General features: G+C 38.6%; 2 protein-coding genes across 4 annotated transcripts; both read right to left on the reverse strand.

Moving 5' to 3' along the window:
- Window positions 1–944: 944 nt before the first annotated feature.
- Window positions 945–8,066, reverse strand: plaat4.L (phospholipase A and acyltransferase 4 L homeolog). Of its 3 annotated transcripts, none has more exons than XM_041589217.1 (5): window positions 8,048–8,066; window positions 7,534–7,600; window positions 5,484–5,583; window positions 3,879–4,138; window positions 945–1,723 (listed from the first exon to the last, which is right to left on the reverse strand). In XM_041589217.1, the coding sequence occupies exons 2-5, from the start codon at window positions 7,546–7,548 to the stop codon at window positions 1,622–1,624; spliced, it is 477 nt and encodes a 158-aa protein (XP_041445151.1). In that variant the 5' UTR covers window positions 7,549–7,600; window positions 8,048–8,066; the 3' UTR covers window positions 945–1,621.
- Window positions 8,067–14,410: 6,344 nt separating this feature from the next.
- Window positions 14,411–17,915, reverse strand: kcne2.L (potassium channel, voltage gated subfamily E regulatory beta subunit 2 L homeolog). The gene is made up of 2 exons (XM_018257156.2): window positions 17,780–17,915; window positions 14,411–15,212 (listed from the first exon to the last, which is right to left on the reverse strand). The coding sequence occupies exon 2, from the start codon at window positions 15,198–15,200 to the stop codon at window positions 14,841–14,843; it is 360 nt and encodes a 119-aa protein (XP_018112645.1). The 5' UTR covers window positions 15,201–15,212; window positions 17,780–17,915; the 3' UTR covers window positions 14,411–14,840.
- Window positions 17,916–18,130: the final 215 nt, after the last annotated feature.

Below are 18,130 nucleotides of genomic sequence, written 5' to 3' on the forward strand. Positions count from 1 at the left end.
TTCACACTTGAGATGAGCACTATCACTTTTAATATATGTACTTCTTATGAATGAATGATTCACACATGTGATTTTCTAATGAGGGATTGACACTGATTGGTTCAGGGGATGATATAATGATGATGTGCTACACTTCCTGTCATTATCCTGACGACGGCTCCAGGTGAGCCGAAACGCGTCGATACACCATGCACCAATAAATAATCTTTTGATACACGCTGGATGGCGTCTGCTGTGAGTGCTTTCATGGACTGTGTATAAATAAGTATTGATTGGTTAGCACCCAGCAAGTGACCAAGTGAATGGTGAGTGCCGATTATCTCTCTCTCTATATATATATATATATTATATATATTATATATATATAATATATTTCTATGTATATCAATTTTTATATAATATCCATTTATATATTTATTTTTATGTAGTTGTATATTTTATAATAAAATTTAAATGTATGAGTGTCCCAATTTGCTCATTATGCGCATATGTGGTGTAAGATCAGGGGAAAAATCTGAGTGAACCCCAGTTTTTCCTTGACCAGCTGCCCCAAATTTTATGTACCATTCTTTGATGTGGAACAGCATGACATATATCACCAAAATCAGACTAGATCACATCAACAGCCTTTCCCTGATCCAGTTTACCCTTACATCCTTATAGATCAGGTTTTGCCACTGTGTTGTTAGGGTTCACGGAGTACTAAGCCGTTGCTTTTTCATATCAATTATTTTATACACTTTGTTTTTTTAATATGTCTCCCCTAAAAAGAGTGAAGGGGATTGCCATGTGACACAACTTGTATATACGCGTGTCAAACGTTTTTCAGTGATAGTAATAAATAAAAAATCTTTTATAAATTAAACAGACAGGTTGGGACTACTGATAAATGTATAATGATTCATGCGTCCTGACAGTTGTGCATAAATAAGGCTAGAGAAAACTTTCCGGGGGCACTCCAGTTTATTGATTTGTACAAGAAAGGCAAACCTGATACTCTATGGAGTTCTGGTAGTAATGATCTAGTCCTGGAGAGTTTAAAATAAAGCTTATTGTATAATAAAGCAGGAGATAAGTGAGGTAGTGTCACCTTTGGTGCTGCTGGGCAAACAAGTTTGGTCCTTTTCCCTCAAAGCAAAAACTCAAATAGCCAAATAGCAAGATCACAATTACATTAAAATTGCACATGTGTTTTCTCATGTATGTAGGAAATCATGTGCAGTAAGTCATCGGCTGATCAACCTGTCTGGGTTGACTGAAAGGGTTGACCACTTTGGCCAAGAGCTTAGTATTTTTCTACCAGTCTAGCTGTCCTCATAGATAGCCACTTCAAACAACCTGATCAATTCCATGCCTAGATAAAATGTTAAAGACTGTTATTAGAGATGAAATAATTGAAGCCACTCTTGCTTCTGGCAATGTAATGCTTAAGGCACACAGCAAGGCTCTTATTGGTTAGGATATAAGTCTCATAAAACATACTATTCAAGGCTATACTTTGTGTAAGGTCACACAGCAAGCGAATCGCTTTTGTAGCACCTCTAGGGCTCCTGGCCTGGTTTTGTGCTATTTCAGAACCACATAATACTCTGCTGGTCTGTGTATGGTTGAAGGTATAACATCACTGGTTTTGCCGCTTGTTCCTCATAAAGGCATAGACAAAGGCGATTGTAGCAGCTAAAGCTCCACCTCCAACTGCAGCATATATTGAAGCATTATCCACCTGCAAGAAAAAGAACATTTGTAAGGCCCACGGCAACATATCCAGCATTATACTTGACTTTTCTGCCAGCTGTTTTATCCAGGGATTCACCAAATCCAGGATTATGTTTCAGATTCAGTTGCGTCCTGTGACTTTTTTTTACAGAACTTAATTTTTCACTGCATTAATAAAGAAGGCCTTGGAGCCTTGAGTTTGGGATCTAGTGCCTTAGAGTGATTTAACAATAAAAGCATTGAACAAAATCGTTCCCTCAACTTCAAGAGCATCCAGATTGAAGATACACAGTACAAAACTAGTAATCGAGTAATAGAGGCACATTCATCAAGGGTCGAATTTCAAATTCGAGTTTTTTTAAACTCCCTTAAATTCTAATGAAGTTGAAATTTGACTTGGCGAAATGTATTGATAAAATCGAATTATTAAAACTCGGACGAATTTAAACGACCTGAAAACTCGAATTGAATTTGATCAAACTCGATTCGGGTTTTTTCTCTGAAAAAAACTTGAATGTCAGGAATGCTGTAAACATCTCCAAATTGATCCCTGGTCCCCTTCCCTTGACTGAAACGGTAATTCGGCAGGTTTTAGGTGGCGAATAGTCCAATTTGAATTCTTAAAGGGATTGTTCACTTTTAAATTAAATTTACTAAAGCGCAGTAAATTTGACTATATGTTTCTGCATGTTATCGCTGCGAATATGTTTCTGCCAAATTATTTACTTCTTCAGGAATTGCAACAGGAACAAGAATGATGGGTAAAACAGGGTGTTATGGGATATTTCCTGCCTCCTTGAGAATTTTCTAGCGAAAAAATAATTTACCACCAGATGGTGGCAAAATTTTGCAAAAATGTTGTCTTTCTCACATTTCGCTGTTTAGTAAGCCAGGCACTAATGAGTACGTATCGTTATTTTCCGTTTTCCGTGAATGCGATAACTGGCAAACACATTCTTGCGCAAGAAAATTAGCAAATTTATATTTACAGCAGGTTAGTAAACTGGCAAAAACATATTCGGCAATAAATTAGTCTATATTTTGTGCGCATATTTTTACCGTGCTTTAGTAAATGGACCCCTTAGTATTATGTAGAGAGTGATATTTTGACACAATTTGCAATTGGTTTTAATTTTTTATTATTTATTATTTATCAGTTTGCAATTTCAGCCATCTGGTTGCTAGGGTCCAAATTACTCTAGCAACCATGCATTGATTTGAATAAGAGACTGGAATATGAATAGAAAAACAAGCAATTAAAAGTAGCAATAACAATACGTGTAGCCTTAGAGAGCATTTGTTTTTAGAAGGGGTCAGTGACCCCCATTTGAAAGCTGGAAAGAAGCCAAATAATTTAAAAAACTATAAAAAAATAATGAAGACCAATTGAAAAGTTGATTAGAAGTAGCTATTCTATAACATACTAAAAGTTTACTTGAAGATGACCCACCCCTTTAAAGGGTCAGAGTATGATAAAGCTCGAAAATCGAATTTTTTAAAAGTTGACCTTAAAAAAAAAAGTGAGAATTCAAATTTGAATTTTCAGTTCGACCCTTAATAAATCTGCCCCTTAGAGTACGCTACCGAATCTGTTTGGGGCCTGAGAGGCCTTTTACGCTTTCTTAGTATTCAAAATGAACTCCTCTATACCATAAACCCTTTGCAAAGTCATAATTAATTCTTAGACTGAGAGGAAGTCATGATGGTCAGACTGGTAGGAAACAATTCCCCTTTAGCGTTTGAGTCATTCAACACCTCCCTCATATTGTTCCATGTGATGATTCTAAAATTTGAAGCTTCTCTGCTTTGCATGGAGGGAGGTGAACAAATTCTCTGGAAAGCAGAAGACTTCAAGTCCCATAATCCATCACTTCAAAATGGAACAAGATCAGAGTGGGAGTAAATGATTCAGATGCCAGTCTAAAGGTGGACACGCACTATTAGATCCGCTCATTTGGTGAGGTTGCCAAACGAGTGGATCTTAACCTGATGTGCCCACTGGCGGCTGGGCAATATCGGATTACAATACTGCGAATGGGTGCCAACGGGTTGCAGGACTGCATCAACTAGCCGATGCGTTCCTGGATCTCAGAAAAAATTAAACTTGCTCATCGATATCTGCCTGATTTTCGGTCATGCTCCCACCCTGCAACCCATCATACCTGATCAGAGAAACGGTCCCCATATCTCATTGCAGTGACAAAGTGTTCACAGTTGGAGCTGGTGACACTGTATGGCAGTGTTTGCCCCACCAGTTCCATTGCTGCTTGTACCACTTTTTCTGGTGGGTATGGTTGCACCTTCAGGTCATACTTGTTGTTCACCCTGTAATTACAGCCATCAGCAACATTTTCCAGAAGGTCCTTCCTGACTATAGCTGTGCCCCCTAGAGCTGAAGACAAACTTGACCAGCCTTCCTGATCTGAAAAGATGAAGTGAAAATCGACATTAGACATTAGTAGACTAACAGTAATTTATTTTCTTTTGCTTGGGTTAGGATTAATTACCAGTGCTGCCGTAAGGACCTATACACCTCCCCTGCTAAATGTACTATAAATCATGGTGTCTTAATGTATGTTAAAAGAATGCAGAATATCTTAAGCATGTGTCTACCATCTGCCCTATTCATATTTCTCATTTTGAATGAGACCGAACATGCCTTCCAGGTAAGAATTTGCAGTAAACAATAGCCAACAACCAATGTAGTCTACCATAAGTGAGATAAAAAAAAATGCAATTTATGCACTTCTGTTCAAAAAGCTCTACACTATATTTCCATTAATTTATTGCAAGAAGAGCTACCGCTGACTTATTGTATTCATAACGCTCCACATAAATACATCAGCTACATAGGTTCTATTTGCACATTTTAAATGTGGGTTATATAACAAGTTAACGATAAAGGGCATTCTGTCTTTTTTTAATAAATACTGTATGTATGATGCTACCTAAATGCGTTAGATTTATGATTTTAACAAATTCATCAGAGTTAGGGCTATTTCTCCCTCTGTCTGCCTCCATTCATTTATTGTATAACACATTTAAGTATCTTTTAGATGCTCTAGGTTGGGGCAACTACACCGTTTTTGAACTTAGGAATTAATAGCAATTGCTTCTTTGTTAAAACTTCTGTTTACACTCCCCCCACCCTTTAAATATACTTTAAAGGCTGATCACAAGCTAGTGGAACAACTCTATCAAAGTGAATTGAGAATCCAACTGCTTTTGAGCAAGGCTAGAATTTTGGTTGACAGAGAAATTCTATCAGAGCATGTAGTATATATACATTCATGGAAGTAGTGGTGTCTGCTCTACTCATCGGATTATGTTGTTTGGCTGCAAGAATGGAGGAGTTAACCAGAGTTACACAACCTTCAAGTGACTGGCTTCAAGGCCCTTAGAATTACAGCCTTTAAGGAAAATAAGTAATTTTCTAAAGAAACACAACCAGTTGATTTTCATTCAGTTACATTAATTGTGAACATGACTAAGATTTTGGATTCAGTTTGGTTTAACACGTCTTGCAACTGGATTAGGCCAAATCACAAACCAAATCCTGGATTTCATGCATCCCTACTTTTTGCAAACAAAGGAACCTTTTTATATGGAACCTTACACCTTTATCACACATCATGAGCTCTCCATGGTCCCATCAGAAGCAAAAGGCCTTCATCATTACAGTTACCTTGGACAACCTGCCATATAGGAGAACCTGGAGATAAATGGGAACTGCTGCACATGTATTTCATATTTGTGGAAATACATACCTGTTAAATGCACAACATACCCATCTCCAACATAAATACCCCAATGCTGATAAAGAGGGCGGATGAATTCAATCAGATCTCCTGGCTTTGGAGGTGAACCCTGACGAAAAGGATGAGATAAGGATAGATAATGTAAATGAGGTATTCAAAATATCATATGTTTATTCTATTACACAAAAATACATTTTGCAATCAGGATAATTACATTTTCCTGATCCTGACTGTCTCATGCCTGATAATGCTGGAGAAATCAAATGTGCAGCGGGAGCCAATCGCTGGCGAGTAAATATTATGGAAAATTCTAGCTATGAGGAAAGACTGGCCAAGTTGGTATTGTTCAGGCTGGAGAAGAGGCGCTTAAAGTAGAACTAAACCCTAAAAATTATAATGGCTAAAATTACATTTGATATTACATTTTACATACTGAACTTATTGCACCAGTCTAATGTTTCAGCTTCACAACAGCAGCAATGATCCAGGACATCAAACTTGTCACAGGGGGTCACCATCTTGGAAAGTATCTGCGACACTCACATGCTCAGTGGGCTGTGAGTGGCTGTTGAGAAGCTAAGCATGGGGTCGCTGCAAATTATGAAATAGAAAATTAGGTTGACCTGTAATATAAACTGATGCTACACGGCTAATTATTAAATTCTCATGCTAGCTGCACTGGTTTATGTGCTGTCATGTAGTAATTATCTGTATTAATTAATAATTAGCCTTATATTCTGACAGCTATATTCTATGTGTACTGTATATTTTGAGTCACTCCCGAAGCTCAGTAAGTGACAGCAGCACACAGCATGTACAGTGAATCAACAGAAAGAAAATGGGGAACTACTAGGGCATCTTTATTGCTAAAGGGATGTGGTTGCCTTGGGCTGGTACTGGAGCCAAAAACATAATAAACAACATTTCTAGCCTACTTCTTTAGTTAAGCTTTAGTTCTCCTTTAAGGGGTGATATGATAACTATGTATACATATATACGGGGATCATATAATAATCTCTCTAATGCTTTATTTACCAGTAGGTAACTGGAAAACAAGGTCGCCCATTTCGGATTAGGTTCCGGCTAAATATTCGGAAGGGGTTCTTTACAGTGATAGCTGGGAAGTGAGCAGGGAAGATGTTGAATTCTCTCCCTGAATCAGTTGTACTGGCTGATACATTAGATAGCTTTAAGAAGGGGTTGGGTGGCTTTTTATCAAAGGAGGGAATACAGGATTGTGGAAGATAGAACATAGTACAAGTTGATCAAGGAACTAGTCCGATTGCCGTCTTGGAATCAAGAATTTTTCCCCCTCTGAGGCAAATTGGAGAGGTTTCAAATTTAGTTTTTTGTTTTGCCTTCCTCTGGATCAACTAGCAGTTAGGCAGGTTAATATAGAGTTAAACGGTTAAACTTGATGGGTGAGTGTCTTTTTTCAACCAAACTTACTATGTTACTATGAGTATATATGCCCCCTAACTGGGACATCATGAAGCTATAACTTGAGGCAGAATCCCTAAACTCTGTGGGGCGTTTAACCCCCCAACCTTCAAGGGTTCACAGATTGTAAAAATTTGTGCAACTACTTTCAGCTGCACACTGCAAACTGCTTTGCCACCAATATTCCTAAAATTCATAACATGTGCTGAATTTTCTACAGATCCCTAAGCTTAGGGTCCTAAGGACGTATTACTTCCAGCTTTTTGGCAGGGGCAGTGATTTAAAATGCTTGGGGGAGGGGGAGCTCCAACATAAAGGCCCACGTGTCAGTTCTTGAATCATGGGTCCTGTTAGTTGCTATTAATGAATGAGATCATTCACTGTTCTTACGCGTAGAGAGGCGGAAATACATTCTGGTTTTCTAATTGCCTGTATTTGCGTTTGATTAGAATGTTGTCTTTTCATGGGACTGCACACATAACTTATTACATCTCAGATGCAACCAGAAAACAAAATGTTAACAGGCAGTAATAATTATAATAATTTGGTGTTTCCTGTATTATTTGTATACTAATATACAATGGGCTTTCGAGTAAAAGCCCTCCTACAAAAAACTCACCGATGCCAAAGGCATGTCCTCTGCTGTCTGTCTCCGCTTCTGGCCTTTTTGGATCCTTCACGGTCTCCTGAGTGACATAATGACATGTGACACAAGGATTAGTACTTGCTGTCTGACAGGCCAAATAGCAGCAAGTGAGTCAGACAGAATAATGACACATATGGGTAGCAGTGCCAAGTGTCTGTGTGCCTGGAATCTCCGTGTTTGTGTGGGAGACAAACTGGAAAGAGACAGAATAGAAAAGGTTGATTGGTGGAGTAGAGGAAGTGTATAACATTGATAAACAAACCTGAAACTGACAAGCAGGAACAGGAAAAGGTAAAGGGGAAATGACAGTCATCCCAGTCTCTGTCTGCTTCTAAATATCTCACATTCTTCTGTCACGCAACGTGAGGATCATGTGTCACGGCCAGAGAGGTTACCAGATGATATGCCAAAGTTCAGGGTTTAAGTGCATGATGGGAAGTTATTAATAGAGAGGGATATTCATTAGGACAGGAAAAACAGTACCCACCTCAGAGGCAGAGAGAAATGGCAATGGAGGGGGAGTAGGTCGTGTGACTGGTCACACTTTGCTGAGCCTGACAGAAATGCAGCACAAGAGGCAGGGCCTGGTACCAGTAAACACACCGCCCTATATTTATCTCTCAAGGCCCACAAGCAGCTTTACTAAACGTAGCAGCACAGCAGGAAATTGTTGGAATAAACAACACTATAGTGATAAAAAAAAATTGTGCTGCAATTGCTGCAAAGAGGGTCAAATACCTATAGCGCTGTGTTTTTATTTATACAGTGAAACCTCTCTTCTCCATTCCCTGATTTTATGTTTTCAAGTCTTTTAGATTTTTTTTTTGTGGTCTCAGCACTTTACAGTGCATTTCAGTGGCTGCTTTCACCAAATACATAGCTCCCAAAATAGAAAGAGAGATTAAAAGATTTGGCGCACGTAGCGCAGCAAAATATTTTTGACCACGTCCACTTTTGTAATTACCATGTCTATTTTAGAAAATTTGGCCGGAAAGATTGAACTTTTTTCTGTGGTTTTGATGTGTTATTACAGTTTTGCTAATGAAGGTGAATTGTCCTTTAAGCTGTGAGTCTAAATGGCTCCATACACAGGCCGATAAAAGCTGCCGAGTCTGAATCTTATTGGCCCATGTGTGGGGCCTTTCGACGGGCGTCCCGGATCGACATCTAGCTGAAAGTCGGGCAGATGTCGATTGGCCAGGGTAAAAAATCCCGTCGGATCTGTTCTTTGATGCGATCCCGCCATCCAACCACCTGTATGGCCTCCATTCTAATCCGATCCTTGGGTCGCGATCGGATATCGGCCACCTCAATGTGGACACATTGGGGAGGGATCTGCTCGTTTGACAACATCGCCAAATGAGTGGATCTCCCTGTGTTTGGCCACCTTTAGTTCTCCCAAGAGACCTGCTTATCTTACATTGTTACAAAAGTATCTAAGTATCTATTCTGGGCTCTCTGCCAAAAGCCAATTAAGTTAGAAACATTGTATATTTTTCTGGCTGTTCAGTGCAGGGGATCAAAGAGAGAGTCGGGACATTTCAGTAACAAACCCCCGGACAGCGGGTTGATCTGTCAAAAATCAGAACAGTTGGGAGGTATGCAAATATATACCAAAATGTTGTCCTGATATTCCCTGAAATGGTTCTTTGTTCTCTTTATTGTGATTAATGCAATTAAATAAGTATGTTCGAAGCTATTTTTCAATTGGTCTTAATTTTTTTTATCATTTTTTAAGGGTTTGCCATCTTCTGATCATTTCTAGCTTTCAAATAATATTGGACACATGGTCTTCAGAGAGAATTTTAACTCTTTAAAAATAATTCTTGAGTACCAGTGGTTCTTCAACAGGAAAATCAATTTAATGAAAAATAGATATTATAAGCAGTTTAGATATTAAAGGGGTGGTTCACCTTAGGTTATCAAGCAGAAAATGAGGTTGGTCTGTAATATAAGCTGATGCTACAGGGCTGATTATTAAATTCTGATGCTAGTTGCACTGGTTTCTGTACTGCCATGTAGCAATTATCTGTATTAATTATTAATCAGCCCTTATATTGTGACATTTATGTAACGGGTGCAGGCGTAACTTTGCTAGCGAAAGAGACTGAGGCTGGCGCTCATTCGCACTCAATCGCCTGGCGAAGTTGCACTCTGGCGAAGGGACTTAACGTTACCTCTTGCACCAGACTTGCCTTCACCACCTCAGACCAGGCGAAGTGCAATAGAGTAGATAGGACTTCCTCAAACTTTAGTTGAAAGTTAGTCCCAAAAAATGCTGGTGTCTTTTCCTTTTTTCAGGCTGAAAAGAGAGCACAAATTTTTTGGGGTAACCGGCTTCCCCCCTACATTTCCTAATATATGGCACAACTATACACTGGGCTCATGTGTAGGGCATTATAACAACTCTAACGTCCATTCAACTTTAACTTCCTGTCGTATGCAAAATAGCCAACGCTAGGGCAACTTCGCTCTGCTTGCCGAATTAACGATATCGCAACTTCGCCAGCGTTTGTCGCCCTGGACGCAACTTTGCATGTGAGTGAATTAGCGTTGTCTGAGCGAATTCTCGTCTGGTGAAGTGTTGTGCTGCCAGCGAAGTCATCACTGGCGAATTTTCAAAACAAATGATTGTGGAAACTCTGGAGGAAGTTGCATGACATACTAAAATGATACACCGACCCCAAAAATTTAATGCAGCACTACTTCTGGGTACCTACATTGCATGGCAATCACACCCAATACTGCCCTACGAGCCTTGGACTGATGGCTTAGTAGAAACAGACTAAATGTCATGGCCATATTTCTCCTGAGTATACAAAGCTTACATTTACACAAGTGCAGGACTAAGGCCTCATCAACATGAGATTGACATTTACTAGTGTTCTATGTGGGTATAAAGCTGCACTCCTGGTTGGGAAGCCACACCAATCATCCAGGCGCAATAGTTGTGGCCATGATATGATAATTCCTCCTTGAGCTGTAGGTCTGGGGCATGTGCACCCAGACTCCATGTCAACTGGTGAGATGTACTTTGTGTGGCTATACATCAGAATGTTCTGTATTGTGCTTTGCCTTTTTGATGTTCCTCACACCAGTATTTCTCCTAAGTACTGAACCCCAAAAGAGAAAGGTATAATACTTGATTTAATACTCATTTCACGTTTAACAGAAACGTTACTGGATAAAAAAAAAAACTCATATTCAGTACACTTCAAAAAGGATATCAAGGTTTCTGGTTGTCCACTTCCTCTGCCGGTATGTCGTCTGTCTGTTCTCCCTCAGACTTAAAGCAAGGATTCAAATTTCAAATTTCAGTACAGTACAGTATCCTGCTATGGTTACAACCGCATATGTTCTTTATTTAAAATAAAAAAAATGGACTGGACCCCCTGAGTACAAAATTGAGGGCAGGCTGGAAAAAGCAGCTGCTTTGTACGTAAAGATCCAGATGCATGCAACCCCCAATTGATTTTTACTCTTATTATTCTTCCTGCAGCTGGTTGAACAAAGCTGCTAATCGCTGTTTGGTTGTGATACTGTATACTGTATTACTTGCCTGGGTGCAAAACTGCCCTCAGTAAATCAGCTTGAGTGCTTTCAGACCAGATTACATACTTTGTTTCTATATATTTACACAGAATTGTTTTTTTTTTCTATGTGAGATGAGATAAGAAAGCGTGCCAGTTTAAGTTATAAACACCTCAGCCCTCTCAGTGAGAGGCACGATAAAAATAACAAATAAGGGAGAGGGGAGATATTATGAAGGTCGTGGAAGTACTGAGCAATTATGGATTTTGTCCAGCATTTTTTGGATGATGGTAGAGGGGGGCCATGTCACTCGTGGGAAATTGCTTCTCCTATGGGCGGCAAACCCCCATAAAATACTTTCCATTCTTACAGAGGAAAAGAGAATTTCCTTGCACATCTATTGGTCTAAATTTTTAGTCTGCAGTGCAAAAGCTCAACAATAACTGAAAAGTGCAAAATGTTTAATGTTTTCTGCTAGCTAGGGGACGTAAATACTGCTTGCTCAACCAAACAGTATTGACATTCCCTAGCTACACATGTATATATCCAATTTCTGCCTATATATTGCACATTTCATGTTTACATATTAATTGTGTATTTTTAAGTGCCTTTTTGTGATATGTACTAGCTGGAGCCACGTCGTCTCGTCTCACTGTATATTCGTATACTTCTGAGATGACAATAAAGTTTACTTTGACTTTGACAAACCTTGCCCAAATTTTGTTGGTTGCTGAATCACAGCATGCACCAATATGTATGTGTTTAAGCATGCTGGGAGCTGTCATCCAATAACATCAGGGTTGTATTATAATATCATAAAATAACACAGTACTCTGCCTATGTAATGTGACTGGCAGTGCTGGTAAACAGCATTCTCATTGGTTTTGTAATTAAGGGCATCTACTTTAGGGAGACAGAATAATGGAGGGTTTACACGCAAGAAAAATGGCGCAAATACAAATGGTGTGGCAGTGAGAAATGAAGCCTTTATATAATGAGACTGCACTGTTTTTATTGATATGATTTAAAGTACACTACATGATATTTTACAGTGCTGTACAAATGAACTGAAAGCTGGAATAACATGGATACAAAATGAAAAAACCCTTAAAAAAACTTGGACTGTTACTTTAAAAGCCAGACAAATATAAGAATTGATAGGATTCAGCAGAAATTGTTTACACATATACTATGATATAATATAATTAACAATTGCTTGGATATACAGTATGCAAAAATATTTTTTGGGTAAACATCCCATTTAACAACATTATGATACTCTGAAGTAACGAATACCCTTTATATCCTTAAAAATTATGCCAAGTAATGTCACCAATGGTGCTTAAAGGGGATGTAAAGGGAAAAAATTTATTCCATCTACTGCTTCTTCATCTAAAAAGAAGCATACTTTCAATTTATTCAGTTAGCAAATCAGTACCCTTTCTGTAAAATAATCGATTTCCGCAACTCATTCAACGTTCCTCTCCTGTCCCTCTGGAAACTGCACACTGAGAACCCTTGACAGGGCTGCACCTGCCATAAGACAAGGCGAGAACCTTGACTCCAGCTGCAGCGAGCGGCCAGTTACAAGGTGCAGCAAAAAGCCGCCTCTTGTAACTTTAACAAATTTCCGGGTTTTAGCTGCAATTGCAGAGAGCCTCAGGCGCAGGGTCGGACTGGATCCTTGGGGGCCCACCAGGGCTGCAAAACAAGGGCCCTCCTGGAAGTCGCGGAAGCCCCCTCCTGCCGTTACAACAGTCAAAAGATGCACGGCGCACATGCACAAAAGACGTTCGGTGCGAGGGCAAAAGGCGTGCCGCACGAACTCTGCCGCGGCACGGTTCTTTATGGGGCAGTCAATGGAGCAGGTCTGGGCCAGTCGTGGTCCCATGAGGGCCAGGGCCCACCAGGTTTTTTCCCGGAGTCCTGCTGGCTCAGTCCGACCCTGCTCAGACGGCAGCAGCCCCAGAATCACTGGATGAGAGGAACAGTGAATGAGCTGCCGAAGATTAATTATTTTACAGAAAGGGTACTGATTTGCCAACTACATTGAAAATATGCTTCTTTTTAGGTGAAAAAGCAGTAGATGGATTCTTTTTTGCCTTTACATCCCCTTTCATTATTTTAGTCAGGTGACTTCTTCAAACTCAAAACATGTTAAGAGCTGCACGGCAGATATTTTCTTAGTAACAAGCCAGAAAAATCAAACCACACAAGAACATTGTGTCATTAGTGAATTTGGATGAGTTGATATTTTTACACCCTGTAATATTAATATAAGGAAAGGGACAGTATCATTCAGTGGCTACTTATGCTGTCTTGCATTAAAAAAATGTCATGAAAAGGGGCATAAAACATAGTTTTAACTTTTATAGGTCCCTGGTAAGACCTTACCTTGAGTATGCAGTGCAGTTTTGGGCTCCAGTCCCTAAGTAGAATATAATACACAAGAGCCATGAATATCCTGTAACTTATATCCTTATAAACGGTGCTTAGTGATGTCATTGGTTATAATCGGAGCTTAGTGATGTCATTTCTGTCACATGATTAACTTATTATAATAAGTAAAGTACCCCCTGTTGCAAAATTGAGGATATTAGAAGTCATCTCCGATTTCCATGACCTGCATAAAAACACTTGACCTTTGGCCTTGTGTTTTTATATGGTCATGGAACTCCTCTGTAACTTATAGTATCCTTACATTTTACAAGAGGAGGTACTTTATTTACTATATTAATGAGCTGGGGGAGAGAACAGAGACATGAAAGTAAACCAGGATAAGGGATGGAGGATTTAAACTATGACTCAAGGAAGAATAATCAAGGAAAGCTGTCAAGGTAGGGGTTGTTTTCTCTGATGAAAAGCCACTAGTAAGGAGACATGATTACTATATATCTATATATATTTAAATATATAAATATCTTTGGAGGTGATGGACTATTGTCATTTTTTCAAGACAGATTACCTATTTAGCTATGTCACTATAACTATGCAAAAGAATGTGAAGAATAACCTATACCAGTGTAGTTTACTTTACCATCCTCATCTCACTTACTATCAGCTCTTTGTGATGTCCAAACTTCAGCCCTCCAACTTTAATGCAGCCCTTTGGGGTTGTCCTACTCTCTCGGGTGACTTTCCACACTGAAATCACATCCTTTTCAGTGGTGAAAGTAATGATCACCTTCTGTACCACCTTGTAGGCCTTTTATAAGTTTCTTTCATAGCTGCAAATATTCCATAATAATTTCCAGGATATTTTGTCAGCTGATATTTACTCACATTAAGAATTGTACTAAAATGGATATATGCCATGCCCTTATATCTAACATGTTTAATGGGCATCGTTATAACAGTATAACATTTTCAGTACTGCTAGGTTATTGTAAGAGCAGAAAATAATTTTTGGTCATTGAAATAATTCTGTGCAGTTGGTCAGTTTTACAGTCTGGGTCCAGGGAATGTCCTTTTAAATTAGGGACAGTTGGCAATTGCATTCCTCTTCTTAACCATTGGAGATGGGAAGGGACATTTCTGGTGTCAGTCTCAAAGTGTCAGCACCATACATTTATCATAACTAAAGCATTTTAGAAAATTTTACATTTTAATAATATTGTAATATATTTTGGCAAATGACTATACATGGTACAATATAGAGAAGGGTATTGTTTAGAACTGTATTAGACATGTATATTTGAGTATCTTCACTCTCTTTTCAGAAATCTGGTCAGATTTTCCATTTTGGAGGCCTATGGAGATGTAGGAGCACTATACGACTTGGAGGCCACGTTTTCCAGGATGATACATGGGCTTTTTTCCGGCCAGTCATTCACTATGTATTTATGATACGGATCCTCGTAGTTATCTTCTTTTTGTTTGTTCCTCTTCGACCTCACGGTACTCACAAGGATCGCGACGACGATGAAAGAAAACATCCCGATCATCACCATCAGGTAAAGAATCACATAGTTAAAGTTCTCCTCGTTCAGGGTATTTTGTAGATCATCATTTTCTGTGGTCTGATTATTGCGCCAGTTATTCATGTACTTTTCAAACACATTTTTAAAAGTATTTTCCAGGGTTAGTGTAAAGTTCGCCATGGTGCCCATATTGTCTCGGTTCTGGAAATGAGGAAAGACAGTAATAGAGTGAACAGGTGAGATTCAACTGTATTTTCTAAAAGAAAGGGCAGTTACATGTGATGAAATGGCATACATTACATGATACAAAAAGCCACAGGAGTAATATGCTGAAATATTTCCTGGGAAAATTCTTCTGTGAAAAAGCTGTGAGCGGTATCCCACTAACTATTAGGGCAGAGACACACGTTGAGATTTGGGGAGATTTAGTCGCCCGGCGACTTCTTCGGGCAACTAATCTCCCCAAACTGCCTTCCCGCCGGCTAAAATCTAAATCATCGGCGGGATGGTACTCGGAGCGCTTCATTTTCCGAAGTCGCCCGAAGTTGCCTCACGAGGAAGAGGGAAAAAGAGAGGGTCATAACAGAAATATAAGGAATAAAAAGTTTTAGGTTAGTGACCACCATCTGAAAGCTGGAAAAATGTAGAAGAGGAAGGCACTGGCAAATGGTTAAAAAAAAAAACTATAAAATAAATCATGAAGACCAATTGCAAAGTTAGTAGGAATAAGACATTCTTAAACAATTAATTAAAGGGTAAGTCAACCCCACAATAACAATTTGCGTAATAAAAGAAAACATTGTTCTAAGCAACTTTCCAATATACATTTATTAACAGTTTTCAGTTTATTATAAAAACAATTGTTATTGAAAGCAGCACTGCTGGCTATTACTTGTTAAACAATGTTGTAAAAGTCTTAGTTCCCCAGCCAAGACAGGTCTGTTATTCAGCTGCCTTGTCCTGCAATGTATCAATAGTCTGAGCCACCAGGGCAGATAATATAAAAGGACAGACAAGCACTGCTTTCACGTTATACAAATAACTTAAAAAGCATAGTAAATTTCTAAATAATGTATATTGCAAAGTTGCGTAGAATTAAGTTTTGTTTTACTAGGCAAAAATTATTTTATGGCTTGACATTCCCTTTAAAAGTTAACTCCAAGGTGAACCATCCCTGAACAAACTGGAAAATAAAGTTTTTAGACACAATTCCCATTGACTTCTATACAAACTTGCCATCTTGTACTTTCCGAGTTTTCTCTAGACAATATTGCATTTATTTTCTTTCTTTAAGATTTCATAAAATACTTGTGTGTTTTGGCATTTGTATTTTTCTGCTTTCTTTTTTACTTGCATCAACAAAAAAGACTGGTTGATTATGGAAACATAACCTAAGTGTGTGGCACCTAAATGGAGTACCACTGAAGCTAGTAGTGTTTTTTCAGAACTCCTGTGGGGCGGACAATCCGGACATGTACAAAGTATAAGTGATCCTGTGCACAAATAGGTGAAAAAAATGTTGCTAATCTTCTGTCATCAGTGTAAGTAGTTTTAAAAAGAGATGGAGAAAGTAAAACAGCTGAGAAAACAGCCCCAGAAAAAAGAAAAGTACATTAAAGTAAAAATACACCTCTTATGCCTGAAGTTGGCCATAGACGTACAGATTATAGCCTATTATCACATGACAATCTTCCGACCTGCAACTAACCATTCAGATTAATATAAAGTAGTAAAGAGAACAAATCACAAGATGATTTTAATTGACAGACAGCAATGGTACAAAACTTATGTCTGACAAATCTGTCTGATATATCGTCTGATATTCCGTGACTTTCGGCGCATGTGCAGTTGTTGCGAAACAGTAGATTGCTCCAACTGCGCATGTGCCACTCTATTCCCGAAGAGAGAAGAAGATGGCGTCTGTGAATTCCGATGCCCTGAATCGACACCAAGGGGTAAGTAAAGAGTTAGGGTCATTTACCAAAGGTACCACCTAGGCTTCGGGTAACAGGGAGGGGGTCTATGTAAGGTAGGTATTTTTATTAGCAAGGGTTTGGTTCTCCTTCAAGGGCTCTTACACACGGGCATTTTTTTTTCTCCGTTTAACATGCATTTAAACGCAGGTTTCAGCGCAAATAAGCTTATTCACAAATTATTTTCTGCCTGGTGGTACTCATGAGCTTTGAGTTTTATTGCGTTTGTTTAGACACAACATGTTGCATTCTCTTGTGATTGCCGTGTGTTCAGCTATCAATAGAACAGATGGCTGTGTTTGGAACATAAAAAAAAACACATTTAGTTGCTTAAAAATGCCTTTAAATGAAATACAGTATATGCGTTTTTTCGCGCTCAGCATACGTTTAAAAAAATTTGGTGTGTAAGAGCACTAAATAAAAACATAGGTTGGTGATATTAAAAAACAAATTGGCATTTAGAAAACCATGGATTTGTCATTGTCTGCTAAAAAAAAAATCATTTAAACATGAATTATACCAAATAAGATTGTCCTGCATCCAGTAATGGGTAATTAGTTGGGATCAAGTACAACATACTGTTTTATTAAGGAAATACATTTTAAAAATCTAAATATAAAAATTGATTAAAATGGAGTCTATGGGAGATGACCTTCCCATTATTTGGAGCTTTCTGGAAATTGAGTTTCTGGATAATGGATCCCAAACCTGTATTTTCAAAAGCAGCAATATCTACAGGTGTAGAAAGCCCTATGTTAAATCATCATGAATACATTCAGATAGTTTAATACATACCGTATGGGAGGAAGGCAGTAAGGCCCCTGTTTTTCAATCATCCGCGCTTCAAATGGCAAGTAGAATGTTTCAGAATGCATAAGTCTCTCTCCTTAATCTTATCTACCACATAAGGCCAAATATTGGCTAAGTACCGGCAAATGCTGGGCTCAGGGAAACAGCCACTGATTAAGCTTATAGACATGTTTACATTTTCAGACATGTCCTTTCCTTCGGTAGGTCATGGTGTTCCCATACGACTTCAGTGTTGTAGAAATATTTATCAGCAAATGTTCAGCACACACTTTTAAAGAAAGAAAAGCTGAAATATTATATAGAGAACTGATTCATTGTTGAATGAAAACAACTTGC

This window comes from Xenopus laevis, chromosome 4L (assembly GCF_017654675.1).
Source record: "Xenopus laevis strain J_2021 chromosome 4L, Xenopus_laevis_v10.1, whole genome shotgun sequence".
Taxonomy (NCBI): Eukaryota; Metazoa; Chordata; class Amphibia; order Anura; family Pipidae; genus Xenopus; species Xenopus laevis.

Bases quoted from the DNA above. Each gene is read 5' to 3' on its own strand.
- plaat4.L (XM_041589217.1), bottom strand. The intron at 4,139-5,483 runs GTATGTATTTCC...TCATCTTTTCAG, and splicing joins GTATGTTGTGCATTTAACAG to ATCAGGAAGGCTGGTCAAGT. The intron at 1,724-3,878 runs GTATGATGGGTT...TTTTTCTTGCAG, and splicing joins GGGACCGTTTCTCTGATCAG to GTGGATAATGCTTCAATATA.
- kcne2.L (XM_018257156.2), bottom strand. From the start codon at position 15,200: ATGGGCACCATGGCGAACTTTACACTAACCCTGGAAAATACTTTTAAA.